Genomic DNA, 23,221 nt, shown 5'->3' on the forward strand with positions numbered 1-23,221 from the left:
GTCCAGACTCTCGGTTTTGTTGATCTTTCCCGTGCGTTCCACGCCTGTCATCACCGTCGTTAAACACTAATTTTGTTCCTCTTTCTCCTCACTCAATATGAGCGGGCTAGAGTGTATGAGCCTTGCCCCTTCCTGCAATCTTCACAGTAACTTCGCTGTAGTAGCTAGTCGTGTCACTCGATCTTCGGTACCCTTAAAGCCAGGTGTCACTTAAGTCAAGGATGCGTTTCTGAATACCGGGGTTAGCCATTCGTGTAGTTATCACGCATAAAATTCAGAGCCCTTCCAATGTGCGAAGATGGAAGACCAGCGAAGCTGTACTACTCGATAGCTATATCAACTTCTATATGGTGGTTATGCTATACGAGTTGACTAGAGGCACAAACACATAACTTCGTTGTTTCGTCTGTTTTTTATATTTTTGTTCCTTTCCTTTATTTCTTTTCCTTTTTTTTACTTTCTACACTGACGTTTCGACATACATCGTCATAGACCACCGAGCCCACAGGGGTATGTGCCATTGAGCTTAGACCCTTTCTGCACTATCACTAGGATCGGCCCACACGATTTGTTTTGGTCCACATCTCGGACACGTTTTTTTTTTTTTTCAAGATCCTAGCCATTGACAGCTTCGCTGTTACATATATAGCGAGTAAGCTGTGAAACCTCAACGCATTATTCAGCAGACCACGCGCTCAAGTGCATGACACTGACCATGACGATGAATATATATACAGACATAGGCGCCGAATATGAAGAGGGGGGGCCGGGTCTCCGGGGCCTGAGCCCCCGCCGGAGTCCAGAGCCCCCGCCGGTGATCCCGAAGCCTGCCTCCACCCCTCCCCCCTCCTCGCCTCACGCCTAAAGTGTCATCGCCAGAGTTTTGTCACCAACATCATTTGAGGTTTCTTTTTAGTTGCCTCGATCTTTCACGTAAAATTTTATCATGGCTAATAGCTTATTGCATCGCTCTTCGCGCGGACTTGTACGGCTTTTAATTCTTACTTTCGCTTTATTTCTGCAAATTCTGACAATAGGAGGACAAGTGCATTAGAATCGCTAGCGGTGGCTGACTCATCTCTATATGCTCACTTCAACAGTGGTTTAAATTTGCACTGTAAACACCATTCACATATATATGTAAATATACAAACAGGACAAAGTTTATATTTTTGAAAGAGAAGGCAGTAGGCAATCAAAAATTGTTTCTCGAGGTATACATAGCCTATACATAGGGAATGAATATGTTGCTGCATGTTCACATCGATTAGAATTGCTTCGCGTGTTTTTTTTTTTTTTTGACGGAGGAAAAACCTGCAGACTTCAGTGACCCCTTCGGCAGAAGCTTTTATCAACGGCGTGTCAAATGCACATTAATGATATGTCTCAGTATCGCTTCTCTTTTCCGTAAGCAGCGCTAACTGCTAAAAAACAACTCTTCTAATAATTTACAACAATTATTCGGAATGGAAACATCGTCACTTGCACGCAGAGGTCATAAACATATAGAGGCGCCCCATCCCAATTAACTATCGTGAACCCATATTGAAAAAAAGAGAGCAATTGCGTTACTCGATGGAAAACGCACGCACGCACGCACGCACACACACACACACACACACACACACACACACACACAGGGCGTCCAAGCTAACTTGGATCAAGATTTTGAAAAACCTATGCGTTCTTCAGAACAGAAATCGCGTGGATGTTTTTTAGTGTTTATCGAAACTTACAGTACTATTTTCTCGCTCGTCTTTTTTGAGTAACGAGCCGAAATAAATGAAGTAACTTTTTAAATATAGCTTGAAACGTTCAGGCATCAACAGGAAAGTTGTGGAGCTTCACAAATATTGCCCGGCCCAGGTACTTCCGACGAGATAGACTTGGCGTGGTCGTTTTTATTTGGGTAAAACGAAAGCCCGCGGATTTTTAAATAAGTACCACGTGACAGCGCGCTCTGCGCGCCCGGATGCTCGACGATTACAGCGCTCACATGAGTGATTTGCAAAAACATCGCCTGCAGCGTCGCGCCTTCCCTTCACTTACGAGAAAGGGCTTCAACTTTCGATCGGCTCTGACATTACCTGCAGCGGCTGGCGACGGCGCTCCGAAAAAGCGCTTCGTCAGCAGCCGCTCGCGCCTGTCGCCGAAGAACGTGCCGTCATCGGCCGGTTATTCCGATACGAGCAATTTTTATGCGAAGCATACTAGCCGCACAACCACGCTCTTCCTTGCTGCGCCGCGCGCGGCCGCGTAGCTACCATATGACGTCATAACAGCTGCAAAAGCGGAGGCTCAGCTCGTGCGCTCGCTCGCGGCCGCGTAGCTACATAGCCGGGTCTCAGCTCGTGCGCTCGCCTGCATGAGTTGTTTCTTCGTCTAGCCGAACCAAATATAGCCAAGCAACAGCAGTTCACCAGGCTAAACAGTGGTTGAACAACTAAAATACAGGCTACTATGCTTCGCATCCTGGGCTTAAGCTTACCTAAGCCACAGCCATTTTTTCCCCCAGCGTTCTAGTCGATGTGGAATAGAAAAAAATACACGCAAAACATGCATCATGCATCTGGAACCTGTGCGAGAGAGAGCATCATTAGTTACAACGCCGCTTTTCTTCTAAGCAGTGCCAGCGGCTAGATGCATGTGAGCTCGACTGTATTACTGTCGTGCCATGCAACCGCTTCAAAGTATTTGTTTGCAGTGCCTAAAGCGTGCCGTACTCAAGCGAGCAGAAGGAAGACATGATCTTAGCTCTGGGAGCGGCATGGGTCGACAAGAGGAAAACTGACAATTATGTCGAAATTGGCAATGTGGGGGAAGACCTAGCGCGAACACAATTATGAGGAGTTACTTGACGCTGAAAGAAACAGGTAGCTTCAAGAAGAGGCGGTACAAAAAGGAGACCATCAGTGAAGAGGCTGAAAGAGATGTTTTGGCTTTCATGACTGCAAACTTTCATTCCAGCCTGCGTGATGCGAGTGGTGAGGTCGGCATTTCAAAGCCTTCAGTGTCAATAGTTCTTACGAAGGCTGAAATGCATCTGCATCACCTCCAACTGCATCAAAAGCTGCAAGAAAAAGACTCAGTGGCGGCTGGATTTCTCAAACTGGATCCTTGTGAACAGTGACGAAATACCGGATTTTGTTGACAAAGTGCTCTGGACAGATTAGGCAAGTCTCCAGAAATTCTCAACATCCATAATGCGCATTACTGGAGCGATACGAACTCGCATTGGGTGGCGCAAACCAGACATCAGCACCAATGGTCATTCAGTGTGTGGTGCGCTATTTTGACGGAAGAATAATTGGCCCCGTATTTTTTGACTATACATGCTCACTGCTCGGCGGTACGTGAACGACATCTTGGAAGGCCCAGTCGAAGATTTTCGCTGCGATATTCCTCTTGCGTTTTTTTAAAGCGAACTTGGCATCAGCACGACGGTGCACCTGCTCACAGCAGCAGCCTTACCCGAACTTGGCTTGACGAAGCCTTCAAACGCCAGTGGGTCGGGTGGCATGGACCAGTGGCATGGCCTGCAAGGTCACCGGACTTTAGACCTCTTGACTTCTTGCAGGGACATGTGAAAGACCGAGTGTACCGCAAATCTACAACTACACCAGAAGCACTAAAGGCATATATTGCTGACGTCCGCAGCAATATACAGTCTTGCATTATCAAAAAAAAAAAGAAAAGCTACATCGGACGTGCTGAAAAGGTGCCAAAGTGAGCGCGAATCTTGTCTGTCTTCGAAATTAAGCGCCCTCCCGATACTTTTTACGTATCATATAATTGCACATGCAATAATAAGTGCCTATATTTAAACAAAACATGTTTTTGTTTAATAATGAAGCTAAAACAGCTTTTCACGTGCAGTTTTAGTAGAAGATGAATCAATGACAGTCGGAACGGTGCTTGCCTGCCTCTGCGAGAACGATGCCAATCTGAAGACAATATACCGGCATTCACATGCATACCACAGCGCAGCAGCGCCAGATTTCCCTCTAGGTAATATGGTGAGAAACTATGGTTTTTCCCGAATAATAACGTCTACGCTAAGCCTACCTCGCTGGAAGTGCCTGGGTTGGAGAATATTTGTGTAGCTCTGGGTTGGACAATATTTGTGCAGCTCCACAACTTTCTTATTGACGCCTGAACGTTTAAAGCTACATTTAAGAAGTTAATTTATCTCTGCTAATTACTAAAAAAAACGATCAGCAAAAAATAGAACAGTAAATTTAGATAAACACTAACAACACCCACGCGATTTCTGTTCTGAAGAACGCCTCACCCCTTCCCCCCAGGAAAAATTAACTTTCCGCCTACATTTCCGAAGCTGGATTATCGATTCTGGAATTCCAATCTTTATTTCAGTTCGCTTATAACGGCAGTGAACGCCCAAGTGTTGACAATATTCAGTACCAAATAAAAGTCCAAATGTTTACAACCGTACAACGTTCTTCACAAAGGGCAATATAGTGTTATACAAACTACCTTCGCCATTTTATTAAGTTCTATTGTACAGCAAGTACACGTTATTGAAGAGTACAAGTGGACGCAATAAGGTACATTTACACAATCCGATAAATGTCTAATCTTGCTGAAGGGCGGTTCAGGATCCGCTTTACTTGGCTGTGTAGTGGTACGCAGCTTTACCGCTAACATGAATAATGACTGTAGACAGGTTTCTGCTCTTAAATAAGCTTGGTGCTATGCCAGCACTGTACTTCAAAGGATAAGCTCATAATCATGATCCTCACAAGCTAACGTAGATGTTTTACTGCCTTTAATTCACATCATATGTTTTTTTTTGCAATGGTACGCTGATGCTTCGCATTAGCTACGATGAACGACTTGATAAACAAGATGTGGATCAGGCAAGGATACAAACAGACCCCTTGGATTCGAGAACAAGTTGACAAGGCAAGGGCCATAGACAAATACACGAGTGGAAGCCCTTCAATTGAGGGGAACGCCCAGAGGCAAAGTTGAAAGGCTTTCCGAAAAGATACGCGACCATTACTGCGGAAGAGTCAACGAGCCTTCTGAAGGAATCCACCGGTGAAACGAGGCCAGCCAACAAAAATTTCATCGAAGGAGTGAGAATGCCCCTCAACGAAAATGACGCCAACCACGTGAAATGAGAGAAGTCGCACGTGCATACAAGTAGACGTGGAACACCATACATGCAGCAACACACACACACACACAGACACACACACACACACACACACACACACACACACACACACACACACACACACACACACACTCATGCTGATACGAACACATAGGCGCGCGCAACTTCGCAATGCAAACCAGCATCAGCGTACCACAGATGAGCTAGCGCGTTACGTCGAATTGTTTAGGTCCGCTCCTCAAACGGTCACGGACTCTCAATACGAGTCGATCTAACGGCCATGATATAACTACCGGGTGGAAAGGACTGGGATGCAGTCCTTTCGCAGGGATGTCGTTGTCGGTGTTCCCCTCATGAATCCGTAGATGTGCAGCGTCGCGGAGACATCACAAATCACGCAGAGATGGACTTTTCCATGCAGCTCAACGTCATCGGGCCTAGAAATGTGATGAACTGTCGCGAACGCAGGGCTGGCCGCACTACGGTGAGCACCAGATTTGGTCGCCTACTACGCAGGAGAGAGAGATCTTGACGGGCTGCAGATGTGAAGACTAGGGTTGCCGATTGAAACGACAAAATAAAGAAGAATGCGCGTTAATGAGCCGTCAGCACACTGTCGCAGTACGGGTCGGAAGGACTTGTTTACTTACGCTAAGTCGACGTACTGAAGGACCGGAAGTGCAGGTTTCTTCATTCGCCAGACAACCAGTAGCTGTGAGGCTGGAGCAGAAGTGCACAGACGGTGGTATGACAGGCGCTGAACATCATGCGTCTGGGACGCAGGAAAATCCGCCGCACTTGACTAATGGCCAAGGCTGGGGAACTGAAACGACAAGGAGGCACGGTGTGAAGCACTCGTCAGCACAACAGCACAGGAAAAGTGAGAAGAACTCTGATTCACTTACGCTAAGTCGACGTACTGCAGGGCGCGTCGTGCAGGTTTCTTCACTCGCCAGGAAACCTGTAGCTGTGAGGCTGGAGCAGAAGTGCACAGACGGTGGTATGACAGGCGCTGAACATCATGCGTCTGGGACGCAGGAAAATCCGCCGCACTTGACTAATGGCCAAGGCTGGGGAACTGAAACGACAAGGAGGCGCGGTGTGAAGCACTCGTCAGCACAACAGCACAGGAAAAGTGAGAAGAACTCTGATTCACTTACGCTAAGTCGACGTACTGCAGGGCGCGTCGTGCAGGTTTCTTCACTCGCCAGGAAACCTGTAGCTGTGAGGCTGGAGCAGAAGTGCACAGACGGTGGTATGACAGGCGCTGAACATCATGCGTCTGGGACGCAGGAAAATCCGCCGCACTTGACTAATGGCCAAGGCTGGGGAACTGAAACGACAAGGAGGCACGGTGTGAAGCACTCGTCAGCACAACAGCACAGGAAAAGTGAGAAGAACTCTGATTCACTTACGCTAAGTCGACGTACTGCAGGGCGCGTCGTGCAGGTTTCTTCACTCGCCAGGAAACCTGTAGCTGTGAGGCTGGAGCAGAAGTGCACAGACGGTGGTATGACAGGCGCTGAACATCATGCGTCTGGGACGCAGGAAAATCCGCCGCACTTGACTAATGGCCAAGGCTGGGGAACTGAAACGACAAGGAGGCGCGGTGTGAAGCACTCGTCAGCACAACAGCACAGGAAAAGTGAGAAGAACTCTGATTCACTTACGCTAAGTCGACGTACTGCAGGGCGCGTCGTGCAGGTTTCTTCACTCGCCAGGAAACCTGTAGCTGTGAGGCTGGAGCAGAAGTGCACAGACGGTGGTATGACAGGCGCTGAACATCATGCGTCTGGGACGCAGGAAAATCCGCCGCACTTGACTAATGGCCAAGGCTGGGGAACTGAAACGACAAGGAGGCGCGGTGTGAAGCACTCGTCAGCACAACAGCACAGGAAAAGTGAGAAGAACTCTGATTCACTTACGCTAAGTCGACGTACTGCAGGGCGCGTCGTGCAGGTTTCTTCACTCGCCAGGAAACCTGTAGCTGTGAGGCTGGTGCAGAAGTGCAGAGACGGTGGTATGACAGGCGCTGAACATCATGCGTCTGGGACGCAGGAAAATCCGGCGCACGTGACTGACTGCCAAGGCTGGGGAACTGAAGCGACAAGGAGGCACGGTGTGAAGCACTCGTCAGCACAATAGCACAGTAAGGGCCAGAAGAACTCGGATTCACTTACGCTAAGTCAACATACTGCAGGGCGGGTCGTGCAGGTTTCTTCACTCGCCAGGAAACATGTAGCTGTGAGGCTGGTGCAGAAGTGCACAGACGGTCGGTCGACAGACGCTGCACGCCATGCGTCTGGAACACGGCAGGGCGCAGGGACGTTGCTGGAGTGGACCAGAAGCGGAGGCCTGGGATGCGTACCTGAAACTTATAAAAAGGGGCAACTTCTCAAATTACGAATACAACCAGAAAGTGGGTACTCACCGTGACGACCGTCATCGCGAGAGCCGTGGGGGGAGATGAACTCGTCAAACACGGTCCACGCGTCGAGCGACAAAGAACACAGCGTGGCGCAAGGAAAGGAAAAGAAAAAAAGTGGCCGCGTACTTTGGCCGCAACGCGCCGCGCTGCGGACCGAAGGCAACGTCCGTGCTTCAGCGTAGCTGGACGAACTGGAAGTAATACGCCACTGGGTTAGCCTGACGCTAATTCCGGATGCCACCGACTTCCGCGGTTCCACATTTCGCGCCCTTTCGCGCGCGTGGACGCGAAATTGTGGCCGGGAAGCGATAGGCAATCGGAACGGGTCGATGGCCGTGTCGCAAACGAGAGAGAGAGGACTCCTGCCAGCTGTGGCCTGCGCTGCGTCGGCTACCCTGCCTAGTGTTAGCTCAGCCTGAAGCTATGGAGTCGCCCCACCCCGTCCTCTCCGCTTCCGTCACGGCGACGACCCGATGTGGCTGCGGCCGTCCGAGGAAGCTCGTGCCTAATGAAGCACTATACAGTTAACTGCACACAATTTGCCAATGTTGTCAATCAGTTTTGATGAGGAAGTTAATGGCCGCGCCGCCCTCGCAAGCTAAACACTCGCACCTCGGAGACTGAGATGCCGATGCGACGCGGCGACGACAGTTGCTCCGTTGGCCCTCAGGGTAGCGCCACGGTCGCTTGGTTGCACGAACTTCACCTACGGTTAGGAAGAGAGACAAGAACGGGCGTTTTGCAACGTAGCGCATTCGCACGTCAAATAATGAGACCACGAATACAAGGGGATGGCGTAAAACATTCGGTCCCAGAAAAGGAAATACAACTATGTATATACATGTACGCACGTTACAAATATTATGCGAACTGACGTCGCAAAAGAAAAACACACAAAAGCGCATGCATCGCAGGGCGTTAATCATCATTACTGTGAAACGCCGTCTCAAAACGAAGAGAACGGGCTCAGACGTCTTACTGCCGGCGGGAGCGGAGTCCTTCGTTGCTCCAACTAAATTTATTGGACAAACAGCGCCTGAAATATTCCAGCGACACAATCGAATGCCACAAAGCGTTTCGCGGATTGTGCAGTGGCTGACCGCGCGACTTGAAGACCACGCGAGGCGCCCGCACACATCGGCGTCAGTTGCATCGCTCAGGACTGCGACAGACACACCGCGAGCACATTCATGCCGCACTAACGGCGCTGTAAATCGGAATACGGCGCAAAAACATGCAGCGGCACTGGGCAAGCAGAGCTGGAGTGAAGAGGTGAGCGGCCTTGACCAGAGCGCGCCGCCCGGGTCCTGCGGTGCAAGACAGCACCGTCTAACGTTAGCCGCTGGGCTCGAGCAGTGCTGTGCGCGCGCAAGGAAAAAAAAAGGAAAGCAAAAGAGCCTGGTGCCTCATCGTTTCGTTGTCCAGTTCCCATATTGTGCGCTGGCTTCCCGCCGCCACGGTCGCGCTGCATGGCTACGCGGTTTTAATACGGGGCACGGTCAGCCGCCATCACTCGCGCTTACTTGCGTGGCCACCGTGGCAACGTCGTTTTTAAGCCACCACAGGAATCGCCGCGATAGGAACGCAGCGCGGCCACGGCGGTACGAAGCAAACGCACGAGGTGGAAACCGGTCAAGGAAGCGATGAGCAGGCACCCGACTCTTTTCCGCGCGTGCGCAATTAACACGAAACCCGAGCCCAACGGTTAGCGTCAAGGCGAGCTATGGCGAGCTGCTCCGCCGAGCCCCGGCGGCTCACCTCCGTATGTAACAGTATCGAAGACGATATATTGCTGCAACGAATCTATAATGACTCCGCCAAGGCGCGTTAAGAGGCCAGAAATATCGAGGGCGGGGAGGGGGGAGGGGGACACACACGTTATATTTGGAAAACACGCTAGTTGCGCGTCAACGGCTAAACATAGGATGAGGCCGTCATGCAGCTTTAAAAAGAAAAAGAACAAAAAGAGAAGCCACGCCACTGTAAGATATAGGGCGTCCCAGTTAACGTTAGCCAAGCTGTTACAGAAGAAAATCACAGTGCAAGACGCTTTTAATGCTACGGTGTTCGGTTGCCAGAATTCTGACGATAGAAGACCAAAGGTTTTATCTTATTTTGCACCGTGAATCCTGCACTTTCTGTTTGTTTTTAAACAGCTTGGATAATCTTAGCTGCGATATAGAGTGCGCGCGCGCGGGCACACACACACACACACACACACACAGCGGCTTACCTCGCAAGGTAGTTGAAGCACATGGCGACGACAGTTGCCTCGTTGTCTCTCGGTTTAAGTGACACGTCCAGTTCGTTGGTGGGAACACGCGCACAAAAGAAAAGACCGCGGCAGGCGCCACTTCAGACTTGTCGGCAGGGCGTCGTCGGCGTTAGACCCGACAGCTCGTGCAGGAGAACGGATGGAATGGCCGCCGCGCGTCGCACACGCACATTCCGCGAGCTCTAACGGGCCGTGCGAGCATTCCGGAGCAAAACAGAGTCCCGTGACCGCAATTGCAAAAGTCCTGGCCACAAGTGGAGCAGCGCCGCGACTTAAGGCTTCGAAGCACAACAGAAAGGCAGCGGCGGAACCCATGGCTGTTTCGGGGGTCGGTGAAGTGGTGTACGCCGCGCCTAACGTCGACAATCGCGGCAGAAGCATGTGTAGTATAAGATGCTGAGACACGGGCGCCTGCGGCGTCAAACACAAGATGACTGGCGGGTCACTCGGCGGCCCCCTTCTTAGAGCAAAACTGAAGCGCAATTTTCAGCCGTCGGCGCATGCGCTGCTGTGCCTGCAGGCATCTTTCCATCGTGTGCCGCGTACGTCATCGCTCGTCGCCACTGGACCGCGACAGCCGTTATCGCCGAGATCAGCAAGAAAGAAAGAAAGAAAGAAAGAAAGAAAGAAAGAAAGAAAGAAAGAAAGAAAGAAAGAAAGAAAGAAAGAAAGAAAGAAAGACGAGGAAACTGAAGAAAATGATCGTTGCCATAAGCTAGCCTTTCTATAATCCACTGGTTTCGGAATGCTGCAGTAGCGCCCACTTTGTTCAACTGCGGCTGCGTGCTGCACCGAAGTTTGTGGTACTATCGCCCGCAGCCGCATCGTCTATCGACGGGGCATACGAACGCAACCGCCTCTCCACACACGTCACGCCGCCGTCGTCTTTGCGACGACGCGCTGTCTCAAACTGCGTGGACTTGCAATCCACGGGCGCGTACTATACGTTTAACGTGTTCGAAGCCCTTTCGAGTTTTCATTATCGATTTCATTTTCATTCGCGCCGTCTCGTTACGGACTGCTAGCGACAGTGATTCGCCGTTCATTTGACGCGACTCCGCGTTCCAGTTGTTTCGATTTCATATCGCGCGCGCTCATATCGTGACGCCGACCGTCGTGGGTATGCTATAGCAACGCGCTAAATCACGGTTAACGGTTAAAAAAAATAATTTCAATTTGGTAGTTCAATGGGATTGATTGGAAGCATGCAATAATTCCTAAATCAGAAGATCGCTTGTTCCTTCCTCCCTGCAGCCGTCCGATAATCCTTACTTTGTACTTCGGCAAAAACACAGGAACATATGTAACTTAGGCTCATCTCATAATGTATCTCTCGGTGAATGTCGACGTTAACGAGATTAGCATTCAACCGCTGTAACGACCAATGATATTGCCGAAGATACCTTTACTTGGAATCTGCAGTGGTTGCTCTGTGATTTCCACTGTTTCCGATGCATCCAACACACACCGCATCCGGGATGAGCCCACTTTGCTGCGACATCCGCTCCCTGTATATAGGGTCGGCTTCGGGCGTGACCAACACACGACAACCATACCCCTGCAAACACACCACTGTCACAGCTGACCTCATGTGTGTACGTACTAGTCGGAACAGCAAAAGTCACGCTAACGTTAAACGTCAAGCAATAAGACCGACGCTTTCCCGTCGCTCTCCTGCATTGACCAATCGGGACGCGCGACGCCTGCAGCTCCCCTGGTGGCGCGTCCTAATCCCGCCAGCGCAACCTAGCTGCCAAGCGCTGTTCCTTCTGGCCAAAAAGCAGTTGCGAACGATTAGCACACCTACTAAGGAGTACAGGTGATTCAGGCACAACGGCGAAATCTTATCGCTTCGTAAGCCTACCGGTAAACACCCTACTGACCGTTTCCGAACCCCAAGCGATCAATAACTACGCCTATACCATGCCGTCCCTAAGAACCTGCGTAATAGCTCCGAAAATCCAAAAGGTATCGCTGATGCAGCTTTTCGAATTTTCGGAAAAACATAAAACGCCCTGAGCATGACATGAGGCGTTGCGCGGCGCGCGTGTCTTTTAACCCAACTTCATGACCTTTTGAGGTCTCGGGTCCATGGTTTAAATCGCGTTCAAAACATTGCAAATTGTTGTTCAGGATCTCACTCGACACGCCGTGTCCTGCCTCTTCGAAGAGCGATTTGCAAATGACGGTGGTCCGAAGCGGATCACCGTCAGTTGCAGTGTGTGTGTGTGTGTTTGTGTGTGCGTGTGTGCGTATGCGTGTGCGTGTGTGTGTGTGTGTGTGCGTGTGTGTGTGTGTGTGTGTGCGTGTGTGTGTGTGCGTGCGTGTGCGCGCGCGTGTGTGCGTGCGTGTGTGTGTGCGTATGTGCGTGTGCGTGTGTGTGTGTGCGCGCGCGTGTGTGTGTGTGTGTGCGTGTGTGCGTGCGTGTGTGTGTGTGTGTGTGTGTGTGTGTGTGTGTGTGTGTGTGTGTGTGTGTGTGTGTGTGTGTCTTCTCCGCATGCCTCTACAACGTGACCGGTTTCCCCCACTTCATACAGATACACTTTCTGAATAAAGGGAAAATCAGACATCCACCCGTTCGTAGCAATTGCTACAAAGGAAACCCATACGGGTTTCCGCAGAACTACTACGTCAGATACACTTTCTGTTTCACTGTGATGCTCTTAACGCTAACGCTTTAATATACAAGAGAGCAGTCGGGAACCAAGAAAGAATAGCCAACGTCCACAACAACTAAGGCTGCGGGCTTAATAAGCACGAAAACAAGCAAGAGCTACGGCCGGTCGGCAACTAATGCAAACTACCATGCCGGCACGCTGGAAACTATATTCTAGAGTACAAGGGGGCAATTAGTAATAATAATAATAATAATAATAATAATAATAATAATAATAATAATAATAATAGCGCAGCAAGAATGCAGAACCAACGAAAACAAAACAAGTAAAGAAAATAACAAACAACGCATGTACGCATGTAAACAGCTAAACACCAAAAAGGAAAAAAAGCAACCGTAAATGTATCGATAATGAAAAGGAGCATGGTGCGCCATGTGAGTAAAAAATGGAACAAAATGATTACAAGAGGCCAGGAAAAAAAGAGATAGAAACTTTTCTTGTCAATGCGCCACTGATATATTCTGATAGCGAATGCATTCTAAGAACCGCTAAGATATGAGATTCATCTGGTTGGGCTCATCGGCGGTACGCTAGGACAATTGCCTTTTAAAAGAATTTCGTGCGCTTGGAACAATAAACGCGCATAAAGGTTCTTAAAGGGCGCAAATTGTACTCACGCTAATCAAGTCTCGAGTGGAGGCGCATATCCCCGTTTATACACGTAGCAGCGATAACAAGGCAACGGCACGTTGTAAACCACGCCCACTGAACGTTTTACAAGCCCTCTGGTGTGACCGTCACACCTCTTCGCATTGCTGACGTTTTCCTGCGTCTACACTTCTGCACAACCTTCCAAGCTTTTTTGGAGGTGTGAGAAATAATATCGGCGTCCAATTTTTTTTTCTATAGCTTTTTGATCAGGTGGGGTATGCTGCGTACGTATACGGAATGACGCTTTTCGCCTTCCTTTTAAACCTTGTGGAACTTTTGAACGAGCTTTTCCCCAAACCAGACGTTCTGCATGACGTTTGGTTTGCACGAGCGGCTTTGACTCAAGTACTGTCCGCGCACGTCTGTATACCCTCTCTCTTTCCCTTCTCTCTCTTCTCCCTTCCCCAGCGTAGGGTAGCCAACCAGAATCTTGACTGGTTAACATCCCTGCCTTCCTTACCTCTCTCTCTCTTTTTTCCCTAAAGTGCTGACGAAAGATGGGCACGCATGCGCATTCGGCAGCTCTCGAACCCAGGCTCGCTGCCGTCCGAGGGCACAGCGATGCAGTTGGTGCGCGAGCATATGCAGGGACACACTAATTTGCATTTTCTCCCGACAGCTCCTATTCGAAGGGACTCTAAAGAGAGAAGCAAATTAATGCACGCTTGTGAGGCAAATACGAAACTCCGTGTCTCTGTCCCACTCACGCAATCGCCCATGTCGTCGATCTGGTTGAGTCCAGTGTCCGAACGTGGAGTTTCGTATGACGCAGCGAAGCAGGGTGTTAGTTTCGCTTCGCGATAACGCAAACCGTACTTTAGTAGGATTAGTCGAAGCTGTTTTTGCATTCAGCATGTGCCTGTTCCTTCGGCATGGCGCCACAGTGTGCAGGTATCCATCGAAATACGATACTGCGGCCATTTCGTTTCGCACGGTCGAGCAGTTTTCTAGATATAAGGTACATTACAAGCCTTGTCTCGTGACGCAATCGGTGGTCTGAAGAACTGGCTTTGCATCGCGCAACACCGTCCGTGTGCGAGAAGGCATTTCGGAAAGAAACCGAATTGTTCCCCGGAGTGCAACAAGTTGATGTTGACTTGTGGTCTAGTTTGAACAGTCGAGCGATGACCATTTGCGAGATGATGAAGTGTGCAGCAGAGTGGCCTAACCCGGTGGGTGGTGGCAGATCGGGCCCCACGCGCCTAAAATGTCATTGCCAGAGTTTTGTCACCCACATCATTTGAGGTTTCTTTTGAGTTGCTTCGACCTTTTCACTTAAAATTTTACTGGGGCTAATAGCTTACTGCGGCGTTGTTGGCGCGGACGTGCACGGCCTTTAACTCATACTTTCACTTTATTTCTGCAAATTCTGGCGGTAATAGGACAAGCGCATTAAAATAACTAGCGGCGGCTGCCTCATCAATATTTTGTCACTTCAACATTGTTTTAAGTTTCTAATGTACAGTCGCGGACAGAATATTATGGACCATGAAATCTAAGAAAAAGCTGAATATCTCCGCAACCTCACAACGCAATCTGGTATTTGCATTTTGGACCTTGACTAGAATATGCTAACAACGTTTTCGTGGGCAGTTTTACTGGTTACTGCTACAGGCTGCTCGGGAATTTAACGTTTTCGGAGATCCCGTGGTCCATATTATTCTGTCCGCGACTGTACATACAATGTAAACACCATGCACATGCACAATCTATTTAAATATACACAAAGCACATTTTATATTTTTGAAAGAGGAGGGGGTAGCAAATGAAAAATTATTTTTCAAGGTATGGATAGCCTGTGCCTAGAAAATGAATATGCTGCTGTATGCTCACTTCGCTTCAAATTGATTTGCGTGCTTCTTTGACCAAGGAAAAAAAAAAGCTCGCGGACTTCAGTGACCCCTTCGGCAGTCTCTTATCAATGGTGTGTGAAATGCACATGAATGATATGTGTCTCAGTATGCTTCTATTTACTACTAAAAAAAACGCTTCTAATAATTTACAACGGTTATTAGTTATGGAAACATCGTTACTTGCACGCAGATGTCATAAATATGTAGAGGGTGAGTCAATTAACTATCATGCACCCAAATAAAAAAAAAGCAATTGTGTTATTGGTACAGTTGAGTAGCTGCCAGTAATTTTTTCGCTATGAGATTTAATTTGGTAACTGTAATTTTTAACTAACTCGAGACATACTATTCTAATTATCAAAGTGTCACTGAGGCACTTGTAGGCACAGCCAAGGGACATCTAATGCAGATAGTTACAACGACGTACTAATTGCGCGCTCTTTTTTCCGACTGATAAACAAACCCGACGAAATACGAAAAATGCCACGTGACTGCGCTCCCACCCACATCATAAAGTAGTGCCCTCGAATAAGCTCCCTCTGAGTTCCCTCTCAGCTCCCTCTGAGCTCCCTCTGAGCCAGAGCTAAAGAAAGGAAATAAAGAAAAAACATCGTGATCGAGCTAGTTCTTTATCAGCCGTTCCCCGGCTGAAGTAACACGTCGCGTTTGGCGTTAATTCGAAACAAGCTGTAATAGCAGTTGTCTTAGCATAGATAAGGTGCACGGATGGTTTTTTTTTTCTTTTTTTTTCGCTACAAAACCTATCCCCACAAATGCGAATTGACAACGTCAGTGCAAAGGATTAAAGGTGCGCATTGTTTCATCCCAGTCGTCATGTCTTTAATAAGCAGAAAGAAAACATGATCCTTGCCATGGGAGCTGCAAATAGCAAAAAGAGCAAGGCCGCAAATATATATCAGTCATAAAAGTGTGACGGTAAACCAAACGCATCGACTATCGTCAGAAATTATGAAAACCTGAGACAGACCGGCAGCTTCCAAAAATAGGGGCGGTGGACTCCGTCTTTGAGCCCTAGTCTAGGCGCGGATGTTCTAGCATTTATGGCCTAAAACCCTCATGCTAGCATGCGGGACGTGGCCGCCCAGGTACCAATTTCCAAGTCACTAGTTTGGAGGATTCTGAATGACGCGGCCTTTCACGCTTACCACGTTAACCAGCACCAATTCTTGGAAAATAGGGACCTGCAGAAACGTCCAGATTTCTCGAATTGAGCCCTCACAAAAGCCGATGAGTCACCAGACGTTTTGAGCAACATCATGCGCACAGATGAAGCAAATTTTCGCAGGAACGGCCAGGTAAATTTGCATAATTAACACTACCGGAGCGACTCCAGTCCACGCTGGGCACCCGGCACTAAGCGCACTCGGCATCAGTACCAGTGGTTGTTCAATGTGCGGTTTGAAATTTACGCCTGTGCTATAATCGGTCCCATCTTCGATCCCACATTGAACTGGACAGCATTAAGTGGACGAAATCCTTGAAGGAGTGGTGGGTGAGTTTGTCAGCGAAATCCCACTGTCACATCTTCAACGTCTGTGGTATAAGCGAGGTGGGGCACCAACACACAGCAGCAGCCGAGCACGAAAGTGGCTGGACGCGACTTTTCATGCGCAATAGATTGGAAAGCACGGGCCTGTAACTTGGTCGTCTGAGTCACCTGACCTGTTTCCACTCGATTTTCCTTTGGAGTTGTCTGAAAGATCGTATTCACATGATCGAGACGGACGTCAGATGAGCTCAAGGCAAGCATAACGGACGTATGGCGTAGAATTCCAGCGTCGGTCAACAAGAAAGCCACCGAAGACGTGGTAAAGCGGACTCCGTAATGCGTAGCTGCAGAAAGAGACCTATTCGAACACGTCCTCTAGGCATCAGCTGGTGTTCAACGGCGCTTACGAATTCATAGATCATAAGGGCACACTGAAATCTGATGGCTTAAAATGCGCGAGCATTTCCATCCTTGCCCAACGGAAAAACCGTCACTCCGCCCCTCCCGTGAGACGATCGCTTTCAACACAGCGCCCGCAGCAGCGAGTGAATTCACCTTGGTGCTGCCTCTCGCTTCAACGCCAATGAAGCGGCGAGAAGACATCGCTCACGGCGCTGTCAGCACAGGCCACATTCTGCCACTTTCACAGATCGTTTTGCTGCCGGAGCACGGTTGATCGCGGTTTATAATGGTTCAGCGCACCTAATAAATGTTGCATATATTTCCTTCATTTTATGCATCTCCCTGCTCATTTCATCCCACGTCCACATCCGTTGCAGGCCATCTATATTACCAAGCTAACATTGCTTCCGATCGCCTCTTCAACGTCGTCTCTTGCGGGTCTCACTTAACAGTTCGGTGTTGCAACCGCGGTTCTCCATTTCACGGTTCTTTCGCGGTCGTTCTCGCAATTATACGAAACACGCCAGCATGTTACCACTAAACAGCACGTCAGTACTACGAAATGCTTACGCATCATTCACATAATGAATAAAAAGAAAATGAGACATCCACTCAGATGAAGCTAATTGCTACAGAAAAGAAAAAAAAAAACATACGGATTCCTCTACAGAAAAGCCTCGCAGTTGAAGAGAAATTCGTCCTGGTCCGGGACTCGAACCCGAGACCACCGCCTTTCCGGGGCAACAGCTCTACCATCTGAGCTAACCAGGGAGCTAGCAGATGTCAGGGCGAAGTCGAATTCATGAAGAACTCGAAGCAAAGGCAAGAGTTCGACGTAATAGTTCTCCGGAAAACCGCAAGGTGGAGATAAATAATTAATAAACCTTCAACTGTGAGGCTTTTCTTTCGAGGAACCCGTATGGGTAGCCTTGGTAGCAATTAGCTGCTACGTCTGGGTAGATGTCTCATTTTCCCTGTATTGATTGATTTTCTCCACCTTGCAGGTTTCCGCAGAACAATTACACGTGTGTCGCTGCCCGGTCTGTTTGTTTCGTTTATTTTTTTTATTTTTTTTTGCCACGAACCTGTTCTTGCAGCACGTATACACTCTTATGAAAAATAATACCATCACTTTAGCTTTGCTTCGGAGCAAGTTTCTGCCACGAAATATAGCTGCGTGTGTATTCTTTCCAAGCGGTGCGAGCAGAGCCGGGATTTTGAAACATTCTATGCCTATTCCATTGCTTTTCACCATTCGTGCAATAAAAATAAATTAAAATATGGGATTTTACGTGCCAAAACCACTTCCTGATTATGAGGCACGCCGTAGTGGAGGACTCCGGAAATTTCGACCACCTAAGGTTCTTTAACGTGCACCTAAATCTAAGCACACGGGTGTTTTCGCATTTCGCCCCCATCGAAATGTGGCCGCCATGGCCTGGATTCGATCCCGTGACTTCGTGCTCAGCAGCCTAACACCTTAGCCACTGAGCAACCACGGCGGGTGCCATTCGTGCATGGTCAGAGCGACGCTTCGGCCGCGTTATCAAGGGGCCTATCAGTGGAATCAGTCGACCTTGAGAGACGGATAAAAAAAAATAAGTGTGACGTAGAAATGAGAGGAAAGAATAGCTGGGAAGCCTCGAAACCTGCTGTTGGGGCTCCTTGCGTTCCAGCTGGTCGGGCCCCAGCCTCCCCCCACTCCCTCCCGCCTATGTGTACAGATGAGTAACATGAAGGGGAATATGTGTATGTATACGTGTTGAATGTCCTCATAGTGCGTCCGACTTTAGACCAAAAGGACAGGGCTGCACATTTTTGCATTCTTTTTTTTTTGTTCCGAAACATATTTCCCTAGTTATTTCATTTTATTCCTGAATGATACATCCGTTGTTTCGTCGCTTCTGCTTTCAGTGGATTTTTACGGTTGTCTCTGTATGTACTGTATCCCAAGCGTCACTGTTACATGCTTTAGGTGCACAGACGGCTTGCGATACTTGTTCGTCACAATTACCGTAGTCGCCTTTACTACATCGTATGCTATAGCTACCATTGTCTACCGTGTTTCGGGGGCACGCATCCAGCCAAGCCTTCTACAACGGGCTCAATGTACGCGTGCCGCAAACATCCGTCTGGATGTCAAATAAAGATTGATTGATTGATCGATTGATCAATTCATTGGTTTGTTGATTGATTGATTGATTGATTGATTGATTGATTGATTGATTGATTGATTGATTGATTGATTGATAACATTCCCTCGCTCTCTAGCACGCGCACGCGCACTGGGAAACCATTACACCTTCTTCTCTGGAACGTAGGACAACACCTGGAGCAACGCGAACGTGACGGAACTGGGCAACCCGGTCGCCTTGAAAGAGAACGAAGCCGTGAGCTACGAGAATGCGGAAAGCGTGCATCGCAAGGCGCTCCTGGTCCGCAACTACACGCTCGGAGGCATCATGATGTGGGACATCACCAGCGACGACTACAGAGGAGTCTGCGGCGCAGTGAACCCGCTAAGCAGAGCCGCTGGTGCCGCGATGGCCGGCGCTTAGTCTGTTTCCTTGGAAACCGCAGCAACACTCGCAAAACCTCTGGTCGGGGCATCACGTGATCCTGCAGTATCCGCAGCAACCAGGTGCTGCGGTTACTGGAGGCGTGACTTTCGACTTATGCCACTATGCTGGCAGCAGGGATACGACGCGCGGTACTGAAGCAGGCACGGATGCTGATGCGAGCAAAAGCGATCATGTGTGGCGGCCTGGCAAAACTGACTCCGGGAAGTTGGATGAAAGCGTCTTTTTTCGTGTTTCTTCTTTTTTTCAGTGTACTAGAAAACGCAGGATCAATCCGCACACTGAGGCCTTGAAGGACTCAGTGTGCGTAGAATGTACAGAAAGAGCTGATTTGTGGCGCCTTGCTGGTTTTGCGGATTTTATCGTCGTGAATTATGCGAGAAGGCAGTGCCCGACCGGCACGAACCTGCCTAATAAAACAACTGTTTCTGTGAAACAGATCTCGCTGGTCATGTTCGTAAACGTGTCCAGACTGAGCGAAGACGCCTAGTACCCATCTCTCCGTCAACCTTTCCAGCAATCCATATATCTAAACTTTATATCACCAGATTCGTGCGATGCAGCGAAAATTGTGTGCCGTCTCATTCAAACAGGAGAGAGAACGAGCGTCTGTACAATTGGTGAGCCTTCCGGACTTCTGAGAACACGCATCCGACATTCGTTACTGCTTGACTGGTACAAGCCACAGGGGAACTGCATAGAGCTGAGGAGACAGAATAGAGCTTACATATTTGAACAGTGCAGGGACCAGCTTCTTGAAACGTCCTTGTGCGGTGCGTTACCCAGCTGGTCAGGTCAGCACCGTTTCGAAACTTGCTAGCATTTCATTATCCAATCGCTCGTATTTATTGAAGTGCTTAATGTGTCAGAAATGTACTTATAACAGCGAGGAGCATATTCGCAGACAACAGAGCAAGGCGCAGCATTCATTATGCGATACGTGCCGCTATGGTAACACGAACTTCCGCCCGAGTAACACCAACACATCGTCACCTTGAAAGCTGGCTTCTCCTTGCAATAACCCTCTTAGCGGAGAAGCCATCTTTCCGATCAACAGCCTTTCTAAAACTCTCGAACGTTTTAGCAAGCAAGGAATGTCGTCAACATCTTACTCACACCAGCAACCCCTTCCGCGCTCTCTAATACCCTAGTTACACGGGCAGCTTAACTGCGGTTAAACTTAACCGTGGCTAACTCGCTCAACCGTGGTTAAAGCGAACCGTAGTCCGCCAGGCTATCCCGGGCTATCCCGTTCACGGTTAATGGTTTGATGAGGCGTAATGTGATCTCTTGCGTACAGGCTTCATTTTGAATAATTTTTCTTCAACATTTGTTTACAGTGGTATAAAGCTGTTATTTTTCAGCGAAACAATTGTCATATTTGAGAATTTTAACGTGTAAGACTGCGTATTGCACGTGTAGGCTATTTATTTTCGAAAACAGTGCCCTCACTTGTGAGCATGCCTGGTGGCCAAAGAACAATATAAAAAGTCACAATTAAGGGTCAGAAACGGGTAACTATACAATAAAATTAAGTCCACTGAACGAAAAGGTGAAAAAAAGCCGCCACCTGAGGCCACCACAACAAAAATTGCGGGACTATTCTTTAATAAGGTTTCTTCTTATTCTCCTCCTCCTTGTAATGAACAATGAATGTTTCAACTAACAAACATTGGTTACATAAATAAAGGTAGTACAGTTTTACACGAATGCACTTTGGAACTATACGCTTGCAATTACAAAATAAGAATAAAAAAAGGAAGGAAGAAAAGGCAGCGCTTTCAAGTGGTAATGTATGTACACTGCGACTTCACATTGCACAAATTATAACAAAAAGTACACGTCAAAAATACTGAAGTTATAAGTTTACAAATTGGACAAAAAAGTGAGACGCACACAAACACACAGCGTCTGCGTGTGTCTCACTTGTCCAGTTTGATTGCGCTGCTCTTAAATTTTGAAATTTGTGCGTAGCCGTCATCTCTGCGTAGAGGCCCGCGTTTCCAGTACTTGAACTCAGAGCGGCCAGATTATCTTCTCAAATGCGTATCAGTGCCTCAGTTGTCGCGTCAGGCCAAATCATACGCTTTTTGGAAGAAATTTGGGAAGCGCCATCGCTGCACTCGGGAGAAGTACCGTCCGCCATTTTGCGCGTTTCCGAAACGTCGGCTACACTAAACCGAGGTTGCCAAGCTCGGTTGGTGGTCAACTGCGGTTGGCAGCCTAACCGCAGTTTCGCCTGCCGTGTAGCCAAGCTAACCGCGTTTAGCGACAACCGGGGTTGCGTTAACCGCGGTTAAGGTCGCCCGTGTAACCCGCAGTCCTCATCACTCCTGGGTTTCAATGCACAGCAAGCGGTTTCCTCACTAACTGGCGACGCGCTCATGGGGGCCCTTAAGCGTAGACCCAGTTCTGGCGTGCACCACTTCAGGCATGCTCCTCCGGCGTTTAAAGAAAACACTATAAACACTTTCGCGTCGTACATCACCGTCCTTTCGAGACTGCGCGTAACGCACTGCATCACGCCTTGGCGGCTCAGGTCGCGAAGCTACCTTCCGTCTCTCGCTAGCTCTCCGACGCATCTATCAAAGAAAAACTCGTTCTTTGTGGTCCCCGGCTGTTCATCCAATACCGCAAAAGCTGCGTCTTGTAGCCCTGCCGTCTGCGCATTCCCGCGGCAACTTCATAACGCTTGGCTCCGCGGTGACACCACTTTAGGAGCGCCCGAGACTGCAGCGTCCTCTGACGCGTGCGGGAGGCTTCCTCCCCCCGTCTCTCGCCTCGTTCTAGTCGCCGCCACCATCGCCCGTCGGCGTCCACACCACGACACGGGCAATCTGTTCACGGGTGGGCGGATACATGCGTGTGTGTTCTGGGGAACGGCTGCCAGAAACAGGGGGGAGGTGGAAACCTCCTACGAGGCGCGGCCGCGTGAGAAATTAATTACCCCCCGCCCCCCCCTCTTGTTTGGCCCGCGCGCGCCAGGCGCGGATATAACGACGCCGCCGCGTTCTGACAGAAAACTTCCTCCCCGCGTCTGCAAACACGACGAGGGCTCGAAAAACGACGGGGGACGAAGAAGAACCCGCTGTGTCGAGAGTGGCCGCTTTCAGGCCTCCCACAAAGCCGAGGACGTGTATGCACGCCCGGGCGAGCATCGCTTCGCGAGACAAAACCACCGAGCGAGCTCTCCGTCGGTGCTCCCCGCTTTCGTTTCCTCGTTCTCCGGGCGACATCCCTCGGACAAAGCCGGTCGGTGTTAGCGGGTCCTTTCGCGCGGCTGCGGAGACAATGGACGCCGGTTAATGGCGACGCAGTAGTTACAACACTCGGTCCTCTTGGTCGCCGCTCGCTACAGGCGAGCTGTGTAGCGCGGGCTTATAAAAGCTCAGGTTTTTTTGGCGAGCGGCCGAAACAAGTGGCGTCCGCCTCTCTTGTCGCTGAATTCAGCTTTGCTCCCGCCGCGGGCGACCTTGTGCGCCTGGAACTAGTGGTCGCTTTGCCACAGAAGTTCATCTCTCTCTCTCTCGCAAGTTCGACGTGGGCGTTGGGGGTAACACAATGGGCACGGTGGGGAAGAAGGAACAGCGGTTCGCCTAGAGAGTTCGGCGTCTCTGTTCCCGTGTTCGTTCTTTCGTTCCTTATTTAGAAAACGAGTAATATCGCGGGCACCCTGCAGTGGTTCTGAATTTCTGGATTCTGGAA

General features: G+C 49.2%; 1 protein-coding gene and 2 long non-coding RNA genes across 3 annotated transcripts in view; 1 reads left to right on the forward strand and 2 right to left on the reverse strand.

Annotated features, from left to right (window-relative positions):
- The window catches only part of LOC135916236 (chitinase-3-like protein 2), a 330,608-nt gene extending 310,656 nt beyond the window's left edge, over positions 1-19,952 (forward strand). The window contains exon 7 of the mRNA XM_070539448.1: positions 19,259-19,952. Coding sequence (XP_070395549.1) covers positions 19,259-19,495 — 237 coding nt within the window. The 3' untranslated portion in view covers positions 19,496-19,952. The remainder of the gene's footprint in view (positions 1-19,258) is intronic.
- On the reverse strand, positions 5,460-7,178 carry LOC135916222 (uncharacterized). The gene is made up of 7 exons (XR_010568877.1): positions 7,066-7,178; positions 6,811-6,983; positions 6,556-6,728; positions 6,301-6,473; positions 6,046-6,218; positions 5,791-5,963; positions 5,460-5,691 (listed from the first exon to the last, which is right to left on the reverse strand). It is a non-coding gene; the product is annotated as an uncharacterized lncRNA (long non-coding RNA).
- LOC135916223 (uncharacterized) lies at positions 7,327-10,436 on the reverse strand. Its single transcript, XR_010568878.1, has 3 exons — positions 9,802-10,436; positions 7,695-8,274; positions 7,327-7,508 (listed from the first exon to the last, which is right to left on the reverse strand). It is a non-coding gene; the product is annotated as an uncharacterized lncRNA (long non-coding RNA).
- Positions 19,953-23,221: the final 3,269 nt, after the last annotated feature.

The sequence above is a fragment of the Dermacentor albipictus genome, chromosome 5 (genome assembly GCF_038994185.2).
Source record: "Dermacentor albipictus isolate Rhodes 1998 colony chromosome 5, USDA_Dalb.pri_finalv2, whole genome shotgun sequence".
NCBI lineage: Eukaryota > Metazoa > Arthropoda > Arachnida > Ixodida > Ixodidae > Dermacentor > Dermacentor albipictus.